Below are 19,406 nucleotides of genomic sequence, written 5' to 3'. Positions count from 1 at the left end.
GGAATTTTTGAATTGTCGCAAAAGTACGGTCAGCTGTGCGTGGGCGGGCGTTGTCATGAATAAGCAGAATTCCAGATCGTAACATTTCTCTTCGCCGGTTTTGGATGTCACGTCGCAGATTAGACAGTGTTTCACAATACACATCTGCTGTGATGGTTCGTCCCGGTTCCAGGAATTCCACGAGGATTACACCTTTTTGGTCCCAAAACACGGTTGCCATGATTTTGCGATGTGATTGTGTTTGCTTGAATTTCTTCGGTGTCGGTGAACCGAAGTGACACCATTGCATGGATCGCTGCTTCGACTCACCAGTGACGTACGATATCTAGTTTTAGCCTCCAGTCACTATGTGAAAAAAAAACAAGTCACATCCATCCTTCTCCCAGCGGGCCAAAAAAATCATGTGCTGATTTCATTCTTTCATCTTTGCGAGTGTGTGTCAACATTTTTGGCACCCACCTCGCACAGTCTGCGATATCCCAGATTGTCCGTTACAATTCCGTGCAATGTTTTATCAGACACTTCAGGAAACTCCTTGCCTAGATCAGTAATGAAACGGCGATTGGATCGCACTTTCTCATCAACACGTTGCACAAGGTCGCCCGTCTGAACACTAGGTCTGCTGCTCCGCTCGTCATCATGAACATTTGAACGTCCTTCCCGAAAACAACGGTACCATTGCCTTCCCTTTCCTTCACACATTACTGTTGGTCCGTAAATAGCAAACAATTTCCGATGAATGTCAGCTGTACTCAGTCCTTTTGGGTTGAGAAATCTAATCACCGACCTAACCTCGCATTTGGCGGGAGTTTCTATTGCAGCAGACATTCCAACTTTCTGCTACTCGCACGTACGCACCTCAACACTGAGAAATATAGCTTTGTTGCAGACACAGAATACTAAAGCATGCTTCCGTGCACGCGCAGCTTCGTCAGTGTTGCCAGTCCCAAGTAAAACATTATGGACCCTTTTTTTACCTGTGCCTCGTATATATGTATATGTTTGTGTGTGTGTGTGAAAAGTATGCAAAGAACATTAATTTCAAAAGTTACATTTTTTACGATTATGGGAACGTATCTACGTTGCATATGTGCAATACTCAACAAACAATCGAACAAATAATATAAATATACGTGGTCTGTTAGGAAAGAAATGAGACTGATTTTCTGTAAACGATGAATTTTATTATTTTTACAAATCAAGGTTATCCCCTTCAAAATAGTTCCCTTAGGCAGCTACACAGCGATGGAGGCGTTGTTTCCATTGTTCGTAGCAGTGCTGGAAGGCTTCTGCTGGAATACCTTTTAGCTCGTCGGTTACGCTCTTCTGGATATTATCCAAAGTATCAAAATGGCGTCCTTTCAAGTGGTTTTGGAGCAAAGGTAATAAAAAAAAGTCACAGGGACTGAGATCCGGCGAAAAAGGGGGCTGAGGAACCACAGGAATGCATACTTTTTGCCAAAAATTCATTGAGGGAGACTGCCGTGTGACATGCTGCATTCTCGTGGTGCAGCATCCAAGTGCGTGCAATGTCTGGTCGCACACGTGCAACCCTTTTCCTGAGTCTTGCAAGAACTTCCCGATAAAAAGTTTGATTGACAGTTTGTCCTGGTGGCACAAATTCCTTGTGGAAGATCCCCCGACTGTCAAAGAAACAAATGAGCATCGATTTGATTTTGGATTTGCTTCTTCTCACTTTCTTGGGACGGGGAGAGTTTGCAGTGTGCCACTCATGACTTTGGCATTTTGTCTCGGGATCATACTCTAAAATCCATGATTCATCACCTGTGATCACGCAACTGAAGAATTCTGGCTCCCTGTCAAGGCGGTCGAGAAGATCAAGACACACATCCCTCCGATAGGTTTTCTGCTCAGGCGCGAGGTTCTTTGGAACAATCTTGGCGCACACTTTTCTCCAAATCTTGTGTTAAAATTTCATGGACGGTACACACGTTCAAATTTAACTCACTACTGATCATTCTCATCGTCAATCGACGATCTGACCTCACAAGAGACCTCACTCTTTCCACATTGTCATCCGTTTTTGAGGTTGAAAGTCTTCCCGCACGAGGTTCGTTTTCCACTTGTTCTCGGCTTTCTAAAAAGGACATGTGCCATCTGAACACTTATGCCTTAGATAGTGCATGTTCTCCATAAGCCCTTTGTAACTTTTCATAAGTCACAGCAGCAGATTCGCCAAGCTTAACACAAAATTTGATGGCACAAGGTTATTCAAACTTTTGCCAGTACATTTTCTTAACGAACATCACAAACACAACTTCACGTCAGACGCTCGTGTAGAACTGCAGCAAGTTGATACTTGTACTGAGTCAACGGCAAGCGTTCCCCTACGTGCCGTGTGAAGGTGGGGGCAGCTGCGTTGCCAGTTCGTGCACAGTGTTGCCAGTCTCATTACTTTCCTAACAGACCACATATTCTATTTTTACAACCAAGATTTTTATGGAGTTCCTATCATAAAAAAATAAAAAAACAATTTTATTGTACAGACCATAGAAGTTCCAAAATGCAATTTTAGTAAGCCAAAGTGTATCCCGATTTTTCGTCGTAATGCAGTCAATGTTCCATGTTATAATCGTAATATGTTTAATTATAAATTAATGTCGTATATTATTGAATGCATTTAGGCATTCTATGATATCGAAAATTTTGTAAATATGAACTCACATCTAATTATTTTGTAGTTTTGATTTATTACGGTACAGAATAGTTTCTTGTTATACTGTATATTTTAGTCTTTAATGCAATTTTTAGCGTTGTATAAAAGATTAAGTGTTCACAACACTTATTTAAACTTACACAAACACACAAATATATATATACGTATATAACGTATTTTGAACGTGTTACAAGTAACAGTACTAACTCTAAATAGTTTTGAAATAAATAATTGTTACTTGATAACTTTTTCAGGTAACGAGTATCAAAATTTATAGTTAATTTTTTGTAGCTTTCAACTGTACTGAACAAAATTATGGTTTGCTAGAAAAATGAAATAAAATTGAAACCTTACGAGCAAATATTTACTATGATATGATTTTTTCATGTATAAATGTAAACTTTGAATTTTCTTGCACATACATTTTACATTTAAATATACGCCACTAATGAAAATTAGTGAAAATTTTACGTAGCCATTACAACAAAATTATAAAGTGTTGATTAATAATTGTTTTCCTCCCTCAGCTCCACGCGACACAGTGACTGAAATTAAGCTGCAATCTTTCCTTCGAACAACCCTTCCAGTGCCACTTAATGGACGGGAGGAATTTGGAATTGTCCCGCCGGAATTGAACCCTACAAAGACTCCAAGTAAGTTCTTAATCATACTCACGTGCATTGCTTCGCAATCAACTCATTGGTTCTTTAAGTAACTAAAATGGATCCCTGCGAACCGTACCGAATCTAACCTACCTAACCTAAGACAGGCTCAAGGATTTTTATATACCGGGTGTTTCAACAAAAACGCCGTGATTTCAAATGACCCTAAAAAAATATTTAGTATATTCACAGTAATAATTTGTATATGTTATGATTGACAAAAGTCTAAAATTTAATTTTTGGCAACCTATAATCCACATGAACGAAGGAGACACCTCTGTACGCACAAAAGGTTTTGGTATAGTAGTGTATCGAAACGTGGCTTGATTGGACCTTTATTTTTTGATGGCTATGTCACATCAGAAATTTATTTGCAAATGCTGCGGGAATACTTCATTCCTGGTCTTCGACGGAAACGTTGTCCAATTCGTCAGCAATGGTTCCAGCAAGACGGAGCTAGGCCGCATACAACAGAACCTGTCCTGACAATCGATACACACATTTATTTCAAAATGGTTTAGAGTGGCCTCCAACTAGCCCTGATTTAAACCCGAGAGACTATTTCTTGTGGGGTTTCCTAAAGCAGGGAGTTTTCAAACGAGAACTGTTATTACTAGATGATTTGAAAGCAAACATCGAACACTGTACTGCACAAGTTAGTCGTGCAACCTTTGGTCAGATATTTGACAATATGTGCAACCAGGTGCAAGAAGTGATAAATCGTCAAGGTGGACATTTCGAACATGTTTTCCATTAAACTTTTGAGTTTTCTCTATCAGATTATGTATTTTTGTTTTTAGTAGTTATCATAAATATTTTAAAATGCCATTTGAAATCACGGTGTTTCTGTATAAAACTTCATTTGTTGTGGACATAATCCATGCAACAGTTAACAATTTGTCAATTTACAATATATACTAAATGCATGCATATAATATTTATACATACACACACATACACATGACTTTCATAATAAATAGATAACCACTTCATTATACATTTATAACATTATTTTTGACTTTCTGAAATATTTTGTAAGAATATTGATCACCGAGGATGAAGAAGTCAGTAAACAAGGCAGTGGCGCTTGATGTCAACTCTTGTACAAGTCCTGTAAAAATTGTTCTCTGTGTGTTTCATAATGTTTGCACTGAAATATAATATGGTTTGGATTTGCAATATATTCACTACACATACAAACTGGTGAAGGCACTAAGTTCTTCTTGTAAAGGTGAGATGCACCGATAGTGTGATTTAACCTGCAGCTCATTGAAGTTGTGAGGGAACTCCGGGAGAGTCGAATATGTTTGAACCAACATTCCTTTTGATTTATTTCTTGTATGGAATCGTACACCTTACCGCATTGAGTGCCACTATTCGTCCACAAACTTTGCCAGCCACTAAGTAATTTTTTTTAAATATGTGATTCGAAAACTACAGACGGAAGCTTTATTGAAAACGGCCGTTGGATTGTTTGATTTGCTGCATATTTTTCCAAAGTATCTGCTATATCATTCCCTTCTATTAAAGAATGACCAGGTGTCCAAATAAAGTTGATAGTTAATTTCGGTGTCACTATTCTTATGTTAACAATATACCATTCCGTGTGACATGGCCATGATGTAAACTGTAATGGATTTAGCCCCGAGAGAACTGAATTTAACTTCTTCTCTTGTACAAAAAGCAGGCTCAAGTTGTATGTTGCTGGAAACGTTTCGACTCTTATAACAAGACCTCTCACCACGCCAAGTGAAATCAATTATGGTTACAATGTAAGACAAGACAACTGCAACGAAAGCCGTTAAAAGTGACAATTATAAAATAAATATATCTGGTAGTCAATCATTCTTCCGATTGTATATCTCGGTGTTTCTTCATTTTTTAAAATTATTATTGTTACTTTGTCAACATTACTTCATTTCTTTTCTTTGGATTCATGTTAATATAAGAACCAATGAATGCATCAAGGTGGAACATATTTATATTTCGGCTTTAGTTAATTTCTACTAGATATATTGACAACAATTAAACAGAACTATAATCGTAGGTTTCACATTCGCAGACAGTAAAAGTTACAGTGAAAGAAAACATGAGCTAAGAACCCAATAACTGCAAAGAATAAACGAGTTAGATTTAAAAGTAACCTAACTTACTTTTGTATACTTTCATCTAGCGAAACGCAAATTAATCTAATATTGTCTCACTTCGTCTAACATCGCACAACCCAACCTAACTTTGTCCAGCTCCTATAGCCTCGCCCAGCACAACCTAAACTAACCTAACCTCGTTTCACTTCGCCTACCGCCACCCAACCAAACCTATTCTAACCTCGTCTCACTGTGACTAACCTCGCCCAACCAATTCAGTATAACCTTTCCTCACTTTACAGAGACTCACCCAATCTAACAATATATATACTACATACAAGATACTTAAACGACATGTCTGCAAAATAATCGATCTTGTTTTACATTTGACCTAATTTCTTTAATTTTTACAAGAACGTGAAGCTTTACGAAATCTTTCCACTTCACCCTTTACTTACGATCCTTTTCATTTTCCTCAACCTTTTGATTGATTGATTCAATTGGTGTTTTAAGTCCACTTTATGCACAGTAAGGCTAATTGGGACTGGACCCTACAGTTTAAAGTGGGATCCTAACCACTATGGGTCTCCAGTGGATCGAACCCGGGACCCCTTACAAGGCGACGACGCTGCCACTGCGCCATCGGAGAGGCTCTATCCTCAAGCTTTTTCCCTATTTATCGTCCGTACAAGATTCCTTATTCGCCCTGGCTTCTTACTATAAATTACAATTTTTTATCATCTGGTTTATACCCAATTTATTTGCATTGTGGTTATTTTACATCTGTTCTCTAGCCCTCTAGGTTAATCGCAACGCTGAGAACGAATGATGAATTAATGAGAGACATAGATGAAGGAACAAATACATTGCAACATGTATTACTTACCAAGGGTTTTAACTTAATACTTCAGACTTGGTAGCGTATTATATTAACCTCTTCGCCATGAATGAATACTTCAATATAAATACTAGAAGAATGATTGATTGGGCTTATTTTGCTTCGCTTCTCTGCCACTTTTAGCTAATCGCGAAGATGAGGATGAGTAATGGTATGATGAAATTAATGAAATAACACTTACAAGAACACACATGCCCAGGCCGGGATTCGAACCCGGGATCCTTGGAATGGTAGCGCGCTGTGCTGCTTGAAGAATGAGAAGAGGTATTAGAGACAGGGTGATTGAAAATTATGAAATACAAAATGGGAGCTTTTGTGTAATACACATATTAACATTTTTGTGGGGAATTTATGACGAGAAATGTAAGGTATCATGATGATGATGCAGGTATAAATAACTACGGTAAAACAACAGGAAAAGTAGCAACAGAGTGCCTTTCTATTTCAAAAACAGCATACGAAACATTGTCCAAGACTTGTCCAAGACAATGGAAAGAGCGTCCGTAATGATGGATGTTGGATAGTAAATGGTGTATACAAGAAGACAGAAAAACATGGAAAAAATGGAATATGTCCGAAGGGATAAATAGATAATAAAATGTAAGAATATAGATGGATGTTCTATGAGGATATCAGAACGTCTGACACGGCGTCAGTGAACAAATTGATACACAAATGGAACACATCATATGTTATGGAAAGAGAGAGAGCGACTAGGAAGGGGAAAAGGATACTTAACGAAGATGTAGTCAGAAAGAGAGAACTTCCTGCCAACCCTCCAATATTTGGTGATTCAGTGTTCGCCAAACGAGCATTAAATGTTCAATGTATTCTGGAAGAGGTAAGATCGGCAAAGCTCTCTTGACTTCATTTCTCATGATGCACAACTTAGATGCGAGTCACTTACCCGCCAAAGAGGTTACGCCCACAAGACCATCTGCGCAGGCGCATGGTTCTGCGCATCTTTAGTAAGCTTTGCAGATGCAAATGCACTAGGAACGTCATGAATGAGAAATATAACCGTATTGACTAAACTCTAGCAGTTGTAAACTTGCCGTGTTGAATATTTTGATGTCTTACAATACTAAATATATATAAAGAACATGGCTCAGTTTTCGTGCGTAATATCGATACTGAACTTGTCCGTAGAAGCCAACTAAACAATTGAATGACGCGTGTAGGATTACTAAATTAATTTACTATGTAAACCTTCTGGTACAAACGTTATAATGGACATATTTACCAACAGGGTACCCGTCATCTATCCTGACGCCTTATAAGCCGCCATTGCCTGCTACAAGCTCCGATAGTGACTCCAATGGAAACGAGGTTCCAGATTACGAAAGCCAGGGTGGTCCAAAGGTACCAACGGACGCGAACCCGCAGCAATCCGCGGGTAAGCAACCCTTCCGAGGACAGCTGAGCCCTGGGTTGGAGACTCTGATGTCCATAGCAGGAGACTCGACCTTGTACTCCATCAACAAGTGCAATCAGGTGTCCAAGTTGCTAGAGTCCATATACGAAGCGGAGATGCAGAGGATTGAGATCGAGAAGCAGAGGTTGCAAGTGGAGGCGAACCTCTTGACATGCTACAAGGAGACTATCCTGAGACAGTGACTCGCTCTGAGTATGTGTGTACAACAATGGTACTGATGTGACCAAGAAAAAACGCTTGTGTAGTGCTCTCGTGTGTCTTTGGGAATCGAAAGTGTATGTTTGTAGTGAGAAGAAGTTATGTATTAAACAAGTACATGGTACTCTTTAGTTATTTCAATGCACAAAAAAAATTATACCATTGAAACCTATGTTTCATAAATATCAACTCATCCGCGGGTGTTGGCTTTTGTTTACAACTTTGATTCTTCTACCTCCAGGGGTTTCAGCTGTAAATGTAGCAATTCAAAAATAACATCACCTTCCCTCCCCCCCCCCCTTAGAGGTTGAATTTCTGAAAATCCCTTAGTGGGAACCATGGGGGTCGCCAGAAATTTTTGTAGGGGAGGTCAGACCATTGATAAAACTTGAAAAATAAAAACAACAATAATAATTAGTATCATTGCAATTATTGTTATTATACAATATTTGTTTACAATTATAAACTAAAGAAATACAACAATTTTATTCAAAATGTATTATTTTTCTGGAAACTATTATTACTACTATTATCTTATTCTTGAGAAGACACTTCCACTTGACCTTCAACTGTTTTACATTATTATTTTGCATTTCATTAAGTTAGTGACACCCAAAAGTTAGTGGAAAATTTTTAGACTTTAGAAAACTGACGAACCAATTATTCTTTGAATTAATTGTTAGAATTTTAATACATATGAAAATGAATATGAAATGAACATGAAATATGAAAACATAATCATAATTCTTGTAATTTACACATTTTTAAAAAAATCTAATGTAGTTTTACTTTCATTACTTTGTTTCAGTAACTAACTGAATTTTATTTCTGTTATGAGCAATACCAGTGGCGGCGATTGGGTTCCGAAACCGGGAGGGCAAGGTGCCAAATATCTGGGGGGGGGGCAAGGCCACTATATTTCCCTTGGCATATAAGGTTTAGCATAGTGTCGGGGCAAAAGTGGCGAAAAGTTGGGGACAACTGCCCCCTCCCCCCGTAATCGCCGCCACTGAGCAATACATATAACAAGATTTCTGCTCTTTTGTAACTTGATACGATGACAATTTCCAAGGGATGGATGGGTCGATGGACTTGTTCGATTACCCTCCCGAAGCCCATGGCTGGTACTCACATCATAACCTTTCAGGTTTCTAGGTCTATGGGTTAGGGCTGTGCGTTTATGAGTCAGTGAGAGAGGAAACAGTCAGTTAAGATGGCTGAAGGCAATACAAATAATCACAGTGGACTTATCGTTACTCGCGAACGATTGCACATACAGCTTTGGATCTTGGTTGGGGCATATGGTTAATCTTTGCGAGTGTCCCTACATAATTTCATCCAGTCATCATTCAGTCTGCCGAGCTCCGTGGCGGAGTGGTTAGCGTAACGCGCTACGACACTAGGGATTCTGGGTTCGATTCCCGACTTGGGGATGGGTGTTCTTTGTGAGTGTCCTTTTATCAATTTCATCATATCATCACTCATCATCATCTTCGCGATTAGCCAAAAGTGACAGAAAAGAGAAGTAAAATAAACAAAATCAATCAATCATAATTCATTCTAATTGTCGCGATTAACCAAAACTGGCAAAAAAAACTCGAAAAGTAAGTCAAATCACACACACACACACACACCCAAACATACAAGCAGAGTAGTAATGAGAGTCTTGGACCAATAATTCACAGGTTATTCGTAGGTTTGAACGGAACAATCTGCGAAAAGAAATAGTTCACTTGAAAACAAGAGACGTAGGGTTAGTGTAGATGTGAGTAGTGTAAGCACTAGACAATGTTCAATTAACATTGCATGCTATTGATTGTTTTTCTTGTTGAATTGGCAGCAAGTTGAATTGATTTCAATCAGGTTGATTTAAATCGCAATTTAAATCAGTTGATTTTTTAAAATAAATCACTGATTTAAATCATTTGAAGAAAATAATTGATAGAATAATGTACATAAGGATTTTGTAGATGTCAGAATCACGTTTGTTGAAAGGACATTAATCTCATAATCATTTAATGGTATTTATTAGGCTCTAAGATAGGAAAAGAAAGGAAACAAAATGTACTGATGAGGTGAAGCTCGCACGAAAATAAATGTAATATGTAAACTGTAAATACCCATAATTTTTTCTTGATTTAAAATTCAACAATTTTTATAGGCAAAAATAGCAACTATTTTGTGAACAATAATCACAAAGTACTAATCATGCTGAAGAGTAAATAGTGTCATTATCAATAAACTGTAAATGGGCTTCCCGGATGGCATAGTGGTAACGACGTTGCCTTGTAATGAAGGGGTCCCGGGTTCGATACCCGGTGGAGCCAGATGACACAGTGGTTCGGATCCCACTTTAAAGTGTAGGTTCATTTCCGATTATGCTACCTGTGTATAAAGTGGACTTAAAACAACAAATCAATCAATCAATCATTAAACTGTAAATAAACATGGCAACTGATATTTTGCAAACTATCATTAAAAAATTGCCAAAATTCAGCTACAAATATTTTATGTACAATTATATACTACATCCAGAATGTTATATTTTCAGTAGAATAAAGTTTTTGAAATTATTATAGTTTCATTAACACACTTAACAAACATTTACGTCGTAAATTCATACATACAATATCAGAAACAGAAAGATGTGTATTTTCATGCTATTTTTTATTTGTTTTTATGAAACTGTTCAAATATTTTACAGAGCCGTTTACCAGAAAAAAGCCTTTCTGTAAAATAACATGTATCAGGATGTATGGTGCCAAAAACCAAGCACTTTTAAGCGTGTTTTTTTTAAAAAAAATTAAAAACTCGATTTAAATAAACAAATCAGATTAAAAAAAAACATCAAAAATGATTTTTTAAAATAAAAATCATGATTTTTAAACACTCTGAGTGGCAGTAATATTTATACAACTATGTTCTTCATACCTATAAACATAATATTGTATTTCCCAACAGAAGTATAAAGCATTGGTTTACATTGTCCAAACATAGACATAAACTTAACGATTAATACAAAGATCTATAAAATAAAATAAAAACATTATGCAATGGTTACGAAGCACCTGTCTCTTCGGTGGTGTAGTGAAATACTCGCCGCCTTGTAATCAAGGGTTGGATATACTGGTGGACGCTCATAGTGATTCGGATCCCACTTTAAACTTTAGGTCCAGTCCCGATTAGTCTTTCTGTGTATAAAGTGGACTTAAAAATAAACTCAATGTTCACCTGTCACTGACCACAAATTCCCTACTTAAAAAAAACATGTTTAGCTTTCAACTTATTAAACGAAACAGGAATTACCATTTCGCCTAAAATGGCGGATAGTAATCAATCTTCATTATCTTACACTTGGTAAGTAATTATGCAAAAATGGAAGTAATCGACTAACGTACTCGCATGCATTCATGTGAAAAAATTACCCCTGTCCTAATTCCTCTTCTATTTGCTGGCAGGAATGATAGCCCTGTCAATGAAAAAAAAATCGTCGAATGTCGGGAATAATTCGGTAAAAGCTAGAACAGCTTGGCCAGTTGCTAGAACACTACTAGGAGTGCAAAATACCCGCGGTGCTTTCACCCCAGCACACCCCAAACATCACTTTCGCAGAAATCAGTTCCAGTTCATCCGCAACCAATTGTCATAGGCAGATAATATTATTTTAGTCTTAATCCTCATTAGATGGGCTACAAAAAATGTTGTGTTTAATTTTTCGATAATGTCAGTGATTTTGCCATAATTTTAAAAGAATAATCTTAAAATTGTTAATGCTTGCTTATAACTTTTGAACAAATTAATTAACAGGAAATTGTTTCGAGTAAAAAGTTGTAGCCTAATTTATAACCTTCGAAACGATACAAGTTTTAATGTATTTTAATGAAAGATACACCATTTGATGTGCATCCAAATGAAGAATAGTCCCAATGAAATTGTGTCTTTATCACAGTCCAACGGTTAAGTCCGGAATCATTTATTTTTTTGATAAGAGCAAAAGACTTAGTATAATTAATTGATATGAGTCATTCCATGCGAAATCAACACAGCCCCCAACCTGACCATTTCCGATTTTCATTGAATTTGGGGCGTTGAAACTATGCATAGAACTTAGTAACTATGAAAATTTTTAGTCTCGTGCGTCTTGTAATTGTTAAATTATTCAAGGTCAAAGTTAGCAGAAATTGCCCTTTTTGAGCGCGCTTAATAATAAAATAAATGTGCTGTAACTCCGCCACTGTTTCGTCTAGGAAGCTCAAATAAAGTTTATTGTACAGGGAATTGAACAAGCTTTCCAGTGATATATGACAAGCCTATCTTTCGATAAAAATATAATTTTGTCACGTGACCTTGACTTTTGACTTTGAATATCTCTAAACATGTCATCACCAAAAATCGTGAAAAAAAATATATTTAGTCCCTCATGCCATGCTCTATAACATATCAAAGAATCATTCTGGGACTGCAATGGGATCAGAAGATACAAAATAATATGTGTAACTATGTGACTCATAAAAGCCTCGTTACTTGAACTATGACGAGTCAAAAGTCCTTTAACACCCCGTACAAAATGTAAAGGAGTTATCCTGGTCATGAAAGAAATAGGTTAGGCACAGGGAGATCTCTAGCTGTGTGTATCAAGCGCAGGTCCGGCATATTGTTGACAGCCATATTGAATTCAACACAAAAATTTCAAATTAAAGGGGGTGATGTGATATATCAAATCAGGCTAGAATTTCACGAGAAATGAAGCAGCGAAGGATTTTCTAACTTATTTTTAGACAGCAAAACGTTATACGCATATCTTTCACTTACGATATATGCACATTATAGTGTTGTCAATATTCCTGTGAGAACACTCGTTGACGTCTCTCACACTCACATAGAACATTTGGCAATGTAGCAGGTGCAACATCATCGAAAGCAGCAACTATGTCTTCTCTCAGATGGTCAATAACAGGGACTTTTAGTGCATGCACCATTCTCTTCAAATGTTTCTGAAGTTAACCCTAGCAGGACCAAGGTGTGGCATAAAGTACCACTTTTGAAGTTTTTGTGTTGGTAATCGAAACTGCCTTGAGCAATTGAATTAAAAATCCTGTTTATTGTTAATTCAGATGTGTATTTTCATATTTGCTAAAATTCAAGAGATTATTTTATTTCCATTTTAATTTTTAACTGTCATATATAGAAAGTGGCACTGACTGCCACCCTTGGTCCAAGGTGATACCTGCTAATTTCTTTACAATTCTTGTCGGCATCATTTGCATTTAGTGTTTGGTATTGTTGTTTAGCTGCCTGTGTTATTTTTATGCTACAATATTTGTCCGGAGGCAGTTGATAAAGTTTTCAGAGCGATTTCGTGCCGAATTCTCTTTGAAGTGACCGCCGCTGTTATTTTGTTGTTACCGCAAATAATCATTCGGTTTCAGAAGTGGACTGTTCATAGACGTGTGTTTCCTTCCATCATGAGCGGAAGAAAATGTGACGTTCTTTCTCCGAAAGAGTTGGAGGAGGCTATTGAACATTTATGGGATGATGATGATGCACTTTCAGACGAAAATATTAGTGAGGTAGAAGATGGTTCAATTGAATATACTGATGTTGCGCCTTCAAGTGAGGATGAAGATGCAGGAGATGAAGATGGTGCTGAGGGAACAGAACAAATCTCTGGATCTAGTTCTCCAACAGTGTATGTTGCGAAGTCAGGCAGAATGTACTTACCTGAACCTCCTCGAGGAAGACGACGCTCTACACAAAATATTGTTAGAGTTCACTCGAGTTTGCTACCTGCAGGAAGAGTCGACAATATCTTGGATTCTTTCTTGAAATTTTTCACTTCAGATAATCTACAAATAATAGTGAGATATTCAAATGAAGGGGCTGAGGAGCGGACTGGCATAAGTAAGACAAATGAGGTTGAAATGAAGGCACTGATTGGCGTCTTTATTCTCATGGCGTGTAATGATGATACAAGAATCAACTACCGCGATTTGTGGTCACAAAAATGTGTTCGACCTGTCTACTTAGCAACAATGAGCCGTACTAGATTTCGAGAATTATTGAAAATAATACGTTTCGATGACAGAGAAACTAGAGACGCTCGCAGGAAGTCTGACAAGTTCGCTGCACTGAGAGAAGTTTTTGATGAAATAAATAAAACTTTCTTACGGTATTACTGCCCAGGGGAGAACATAGTTGTTGATGAGTTGTTGTCATTGTTTAGGGGAAGATGTCCATTTAAAGTTTTTATGAAGTCTAAACCTGGAAAGTATGGAATACTTATAAGAATGTTGGCTAACTGTGCCGAAAAGTATGTTCTACAAATGGAATTTTATGCAGGCAAGACGGATGACTGCAGCCCACAGTCCAGAGGTCCTAAGGAAATTGTGAAGAGACTTGTAGCTCCGTTTAGACAATCCGGAAGAAACGTTACAACAGACAGATATTATACCTCAGTGGAACTGGCAGATGAACTTTACAGCGATTTCGGACTTACACTTGTTGGTACCATGACCCTTCATCGGAAGCACATTCCCGAAGAATTGAAGACTACCAAAGATCGAACGGTCTACTCGAACAAATTTGCATTCACTGACCCAGCCTCAGGGAAACACCCTGTTACTTTGGTTTCTTATGTAACTCGTGAAACGCCAAAGAAACATGTGCTCCTGCTGTCCACACGACATATGGACGATTCTGTTGATACCGCACAAGCAAAGAATAAATCTCATATACATTTATTCTACAACGAAACCAAAGGTGGGGTTGATACAATTGATCAAATGGCAAGAAAATTTACAACAAAGAGATGTACCCGGAGATGGTCATTATCAGTATTTTTCACTCTGTTAGACTTTGCTGGGGTAAATGGATATTCATTATATTTGATGAACAATCCACAGTGGGAACTAAAAAGTTCAAACAGACATCGGATCTACTTGCAAGAACTTGGACTGAAGTTGATTGAGCCACATGTAGCAGATAGAGCAAAGAACATTGACGGATTGAATGCAAATACAGTTACGGCAATGGAAAACGTGCTTCAAAGGAAAATTAGGTCAACGGTTGACAATCCCATAGATATATCTACTTATGCAACTGCTTCGAGAAAAGGAAATAGGTGTTACATTTGCATTTCCAATGGAGAAAGAAGAAACAAACTCTCACGAACTACAATTTCATGCAATGACTGTGATAAATGTGTCTGTGGAAGAGTTTGTTTGAGTTGGTGTTTTAAGCCCACTTTATGCACAGTAAGGCTAATCAGGACTGGACCTACAGTTTAAAGTGGGATCCAAACCACTTTTTTTTTATTTTATTTTTAATTATTTATTTATTTACAATTTTTCTTTCATACAGTAATTCTACAGTTTTTGGCTAACCATAGTTCTTTGTACTTTAACATTCCATCAGCACCTTTAAAAAATGTGCGAATAATATTTTTCTTTTATCTTGAGACACTTTATGATATTCCTGTTTAACATATATTAAAAATTGATCATGAAAATCTATACCTTTATATATGCAGACAAACAATATATAATGTCCAACCAACCATTGCACACTACGCAATTTAGTACATGGAAAATACGAAGACGTAGGTAACATTATGTTATGCACAGTACACGCATTGGGATGGGTGCGACAAATTTTTCCTAATAACACACATAGATATTTCCATGTTTCACGTGTCCATATGCATTCACTTAGCCAGCGTGAAATCGAACCATTTTGTTTACACCTACCACATAGTGGGTCTTGTAACAGTTTTAATTTATGTAATTTCTCTTCCGTCACCACTATATCCTGTACCACACAGTACCACGCAGATTTTACCAAGGGCGATAAATGTGCTGCTTGAACATTGTTCCATATTTTGTGCCAGGGATGGGTTGGTTGATTAATCATTATCTTGCAGCTAGGCAGTGTTGCCAAACAACGTGACTTGTATAATTGAGATACTTTTGGTATTTCAAGAGGTTTCGCTGAAAGTAGTATATAACAAATTTCTAGCACTGATTCTTGTAAATATTTATACTGCGGTGGCACCGTTGCTATAGCGATCGGAGACTGCAATGGTATGGTGTCCAAAATCTGCTTAAGTATCACACCCGTTAAACTGTCTGGGAAGTTTACTAACATTGACATATCTGCTTGTACTCGGAGAGCTTGGCTTTTTAACTCCACGTAAATCAAGCCAAGTCCCCCGCACCGTACCGGCAGACATACATTCTCGTGACTCACCCGCAACATTTGTTGTGCCCAAACAAACCAGTTTATCGCACTCCTTATCTGTACAAAAACCAATTTCCTCATCGGAAGCACTCGAGCCACAAACCAGAGCTTTGAACTCGCATAAATATTTACAAAGGCTACCCTGGCAACCAAGCTAAGGGCACGCAGTTTGTTTTGTTTAAGCACACTTTTCAGGCCAGCAATACATATTGAATAATTTTGAGCAATCATTTCTTGTAAAGAGTGGGTAAAAATTATTCCAAGTATTTTCAGTGCATTTACTTTTTGAATTTTATCATTTTGATACGAGTGGTTTGTAGCATCTAAGTGCATCCAATGAGTTTTATTATAGTTAATCTTTAGTCCAGCAACCGAGCTTTACTTTTCTATCACATTTTCAAGTATTTCCATATCTGTCGGCAAATTCACAAACACCGTGACATCATCAGCATAACCTAATAATTTTATCGTTGTTGAGTGAATATTTAACCCCTGCAATTGCATTTCAAGTACCTTTAAAAATGGCATTAACGCTACACAAAAACTTATCATAGACATGGGATCACCTTGTCTGACACCCCTTTGTATAGGAAATGTCTTAGTTAAGAACCCATTGATTTTTACACACGATTTGGCATCAGTATATAAACTCTTAATCGCATTTACAAATTTTGGACTACAACCCATCCTTAAAAATACAGCATATAAAAATTCGTGCTGTACAGTATCAAAAGCATTCTGAAAATCCAATGCCACTATACCATGGTGACCTTGTATGGTCGTATGTCTATAACTAGTTATGACATCACGAATTGTCTGTAAAACAGTAAAGATCGATCTATTATTACCATAACAGTATTGATGGACACCGATCATTCTTTCCATATAAGGCAAAAGACGACGAAGTAAACATCTTGCAAAAATTTTATAATCCGTGCACAACAAAGATATAGGTCTATAGTGTTTTACTATCGTAGGGTTAGGAACTTTGGGAACCAGGACGATTACACCTGTATTGCTCGTCCTACCCAAGCAGTGTTGATTATATACTTCATTTATCTAATCTGTCACAATATTACCTACAAGTGACCAAAATCTTTTATAAAACTCTATGGGAATACCATCTATTCCTGGCGATGAGTTATTCTTCATTCCCAGAATCGCTTCGTACACCTCAGCAGCTGTCAAGGACTTTTCAATCCGCAAGTTTTCATTAACAGAAAAAATTTCCGGAACTTGTTGTAAAAATATTTGTTCCTGAGCTGGATCATAACTTGTTCCTTGAAATCTAGAGTGATATGCGCGGTAAAAGATTTCCTTTATGTCAGTCACATTACTATATTCCGAATTATCTTCGTCTATTATCTTATGAATCGTTTGGCGTTTTCCACGATTACGTTCATGTAGAACATGACTAATATTGGCCATTTCAAGAGGGTCAAAAGGTAAAAGTTTACTACGTATTTTGCACCCACTTCTTTTTTGCGCGTGTAATTGCAACAATATTGCCTGTACTTGTTTAATGTTCTGTTGCACTTTTCCCCCTCTTACCCCTTCATCAGTTAGCTTTCGCAACACTTTATAGTAAAAATTGTATTTATTATTCCAATCCTGGTTCCGTTCCCTACTATATTGTCTACAAAATCGTGTGATAGCTCGCTTTAGATATTCATCCCACCACTTAATTATATTTACTTGTTTCGCTCTTAATCGTTCCCAATATTTCCATTTCTCTTGGAATTTGTCAGCAAAAAGTGGATCATCAAATGACGATATATTCATTTTCCAGTATCCATACCCATATTGTATATTTGGCAGTTGCATATTTACCGCCATTATAATTGCACTATGATCTGAGAAGCAAGTTGGCACCATATTAACATTAGTGATATTAGGGATAATTGATGGTGAAACATAAAATCTATCTAACCGTGAAGCACCCCCATCCTTTACATATGTGAAGCCTGCACTTGTTGGTTGCAAAGTGTCCCATGCATCTTTCCATTGAAACCCAGTTACCAACTGTTGCAGCGCATTGGATGTATTAAATCCAGGGCGCTGGTCTTTTGGCAACAAAACACAATTAAAATCGTCTCCACAAATAATATGTTGCTTATTACCTTGAAGTTCCGTCGCCACTTCAGTTGCGAAAAATTCATTGCGTTGCTGCCTTTGATTACTACCAGAAGGCGCATACAGATTACGTATCCACAGGTTTTCCACTTGTACAGTTGTAATTCTACCACTCGGATGGTATTCTACATTTGATACAGGTATATTGTCTCTAACTAATACAGCTGTTCCTTGCGCTGAATATGTGGAATTATTATAGACAATATAACTAGAGGGTAACTCATAATCAGTTATTGCTACTTCTTGAATGAGAGCAATATCTATAGCGGACTGAATTAGAAAGTCCCCCAATGCACTTTGTTTTGTTTTGTTTTGTAGTTTGTTTATGTTTATACTAGCAAGTCTAATGGTGGTAAGCATCACTATGGATATGTAAACACTTGATTTTACAATACTGTTAAATATATACATTGTTTTACTGTTTTTAGGTCTACCTTACACACAAATATTCTTAAAAGGAAAAAAAATAGCTATACATTATACTCTGGCTATGTATGGCATATTTCACACCAATCACCTGATCAAACATCATATACCTTTACTCATTTTACACATACTATTTCTGACTTTCATTTTTGCTTGCACCCACACATTCACTACACACACTAGGGCAAACACTGAATTTGGATCCGATCACAGGTTGTAAATCAACACTCGGGGCCAAATTTGTCACACTTTGGGATCTGGTTATACGCACTGGATAGGGGGCTATTGCCTGTTGCTTCACATTCTTCTTGTGGTGGGGGTTAGGTGCCACATTTTGTTGTACTTTTTTCTTCTTCAACTGCTTCTGTTCCTGGAATCTCTTCACATTTGATTTTCTTTTGGCATTGTCCTTCGTTCCTGTTGTGGTTTCACCAAACTGAACCTTGCTTTGTTGATCTACCAGTGTATGGGATCCTACTGCTTCGTACATGTCAGTCTCCTTTTCACGATTACTCGTAGTGTCAGACTCGCGCATCTCTTGATCAGTTGTTTCCAGACTGTCAGTCACGAAAACGTTATCCCGTACATCACTGTGGAGGTTGTCTAAAGATGCCACCTCTTCCGCCCACGATTTGCTGTGGATAGACACAGGTAG

The 19,406-nt window shown here is 37.4% G+C and overlaps 1 protein-coding gene across 8 annotated transcripts in view; it reads left to right on the top strand.

Annotated features, from left to right (window-relative positions):
- The window catches only part of LOC146002501 (chymotrypsin-C-like), a 167,107-nt gene that overhangs the window by 108,154 nt on the left and 39,547 nt on the right, over positions 1–19,406 (top strand). For all 8 annotated transcript variants that reach the window (XM_083140388.1, XM_083140386.1, XM_083140389.1 and 5 more), the window contains one exon: positions 3,205–3,330. In XM_083140388.1, the coding sequence (XP_082996514.1) occupies positions 3,205–3,330 (126 nt within the window). The remainder of the gene's footprint in view (positions 1–3,204; positions 3,331–19,406) is intronic.

Source organism: Lepisma saccharinum, chromosome 18 (genome assembly GCF_977018435.1).
Source record: "Lepisma saccharinum chromosome 18, izLepSacc3.1, whole genome shotgun sequence".
In the NCBI taxonomy this organism is placed as follows: domain Eukaryota; kingdom Metazoa; phylum Arthropoda; class Insecta; order Zygentoma; family Lepismatidae; genus Lepisma; species Lepisma saccharinum.
Note: the sequence above shows the minus strand (reverse complement) of the source record. Positions and strands in the feature narration are given on the sequence as shown.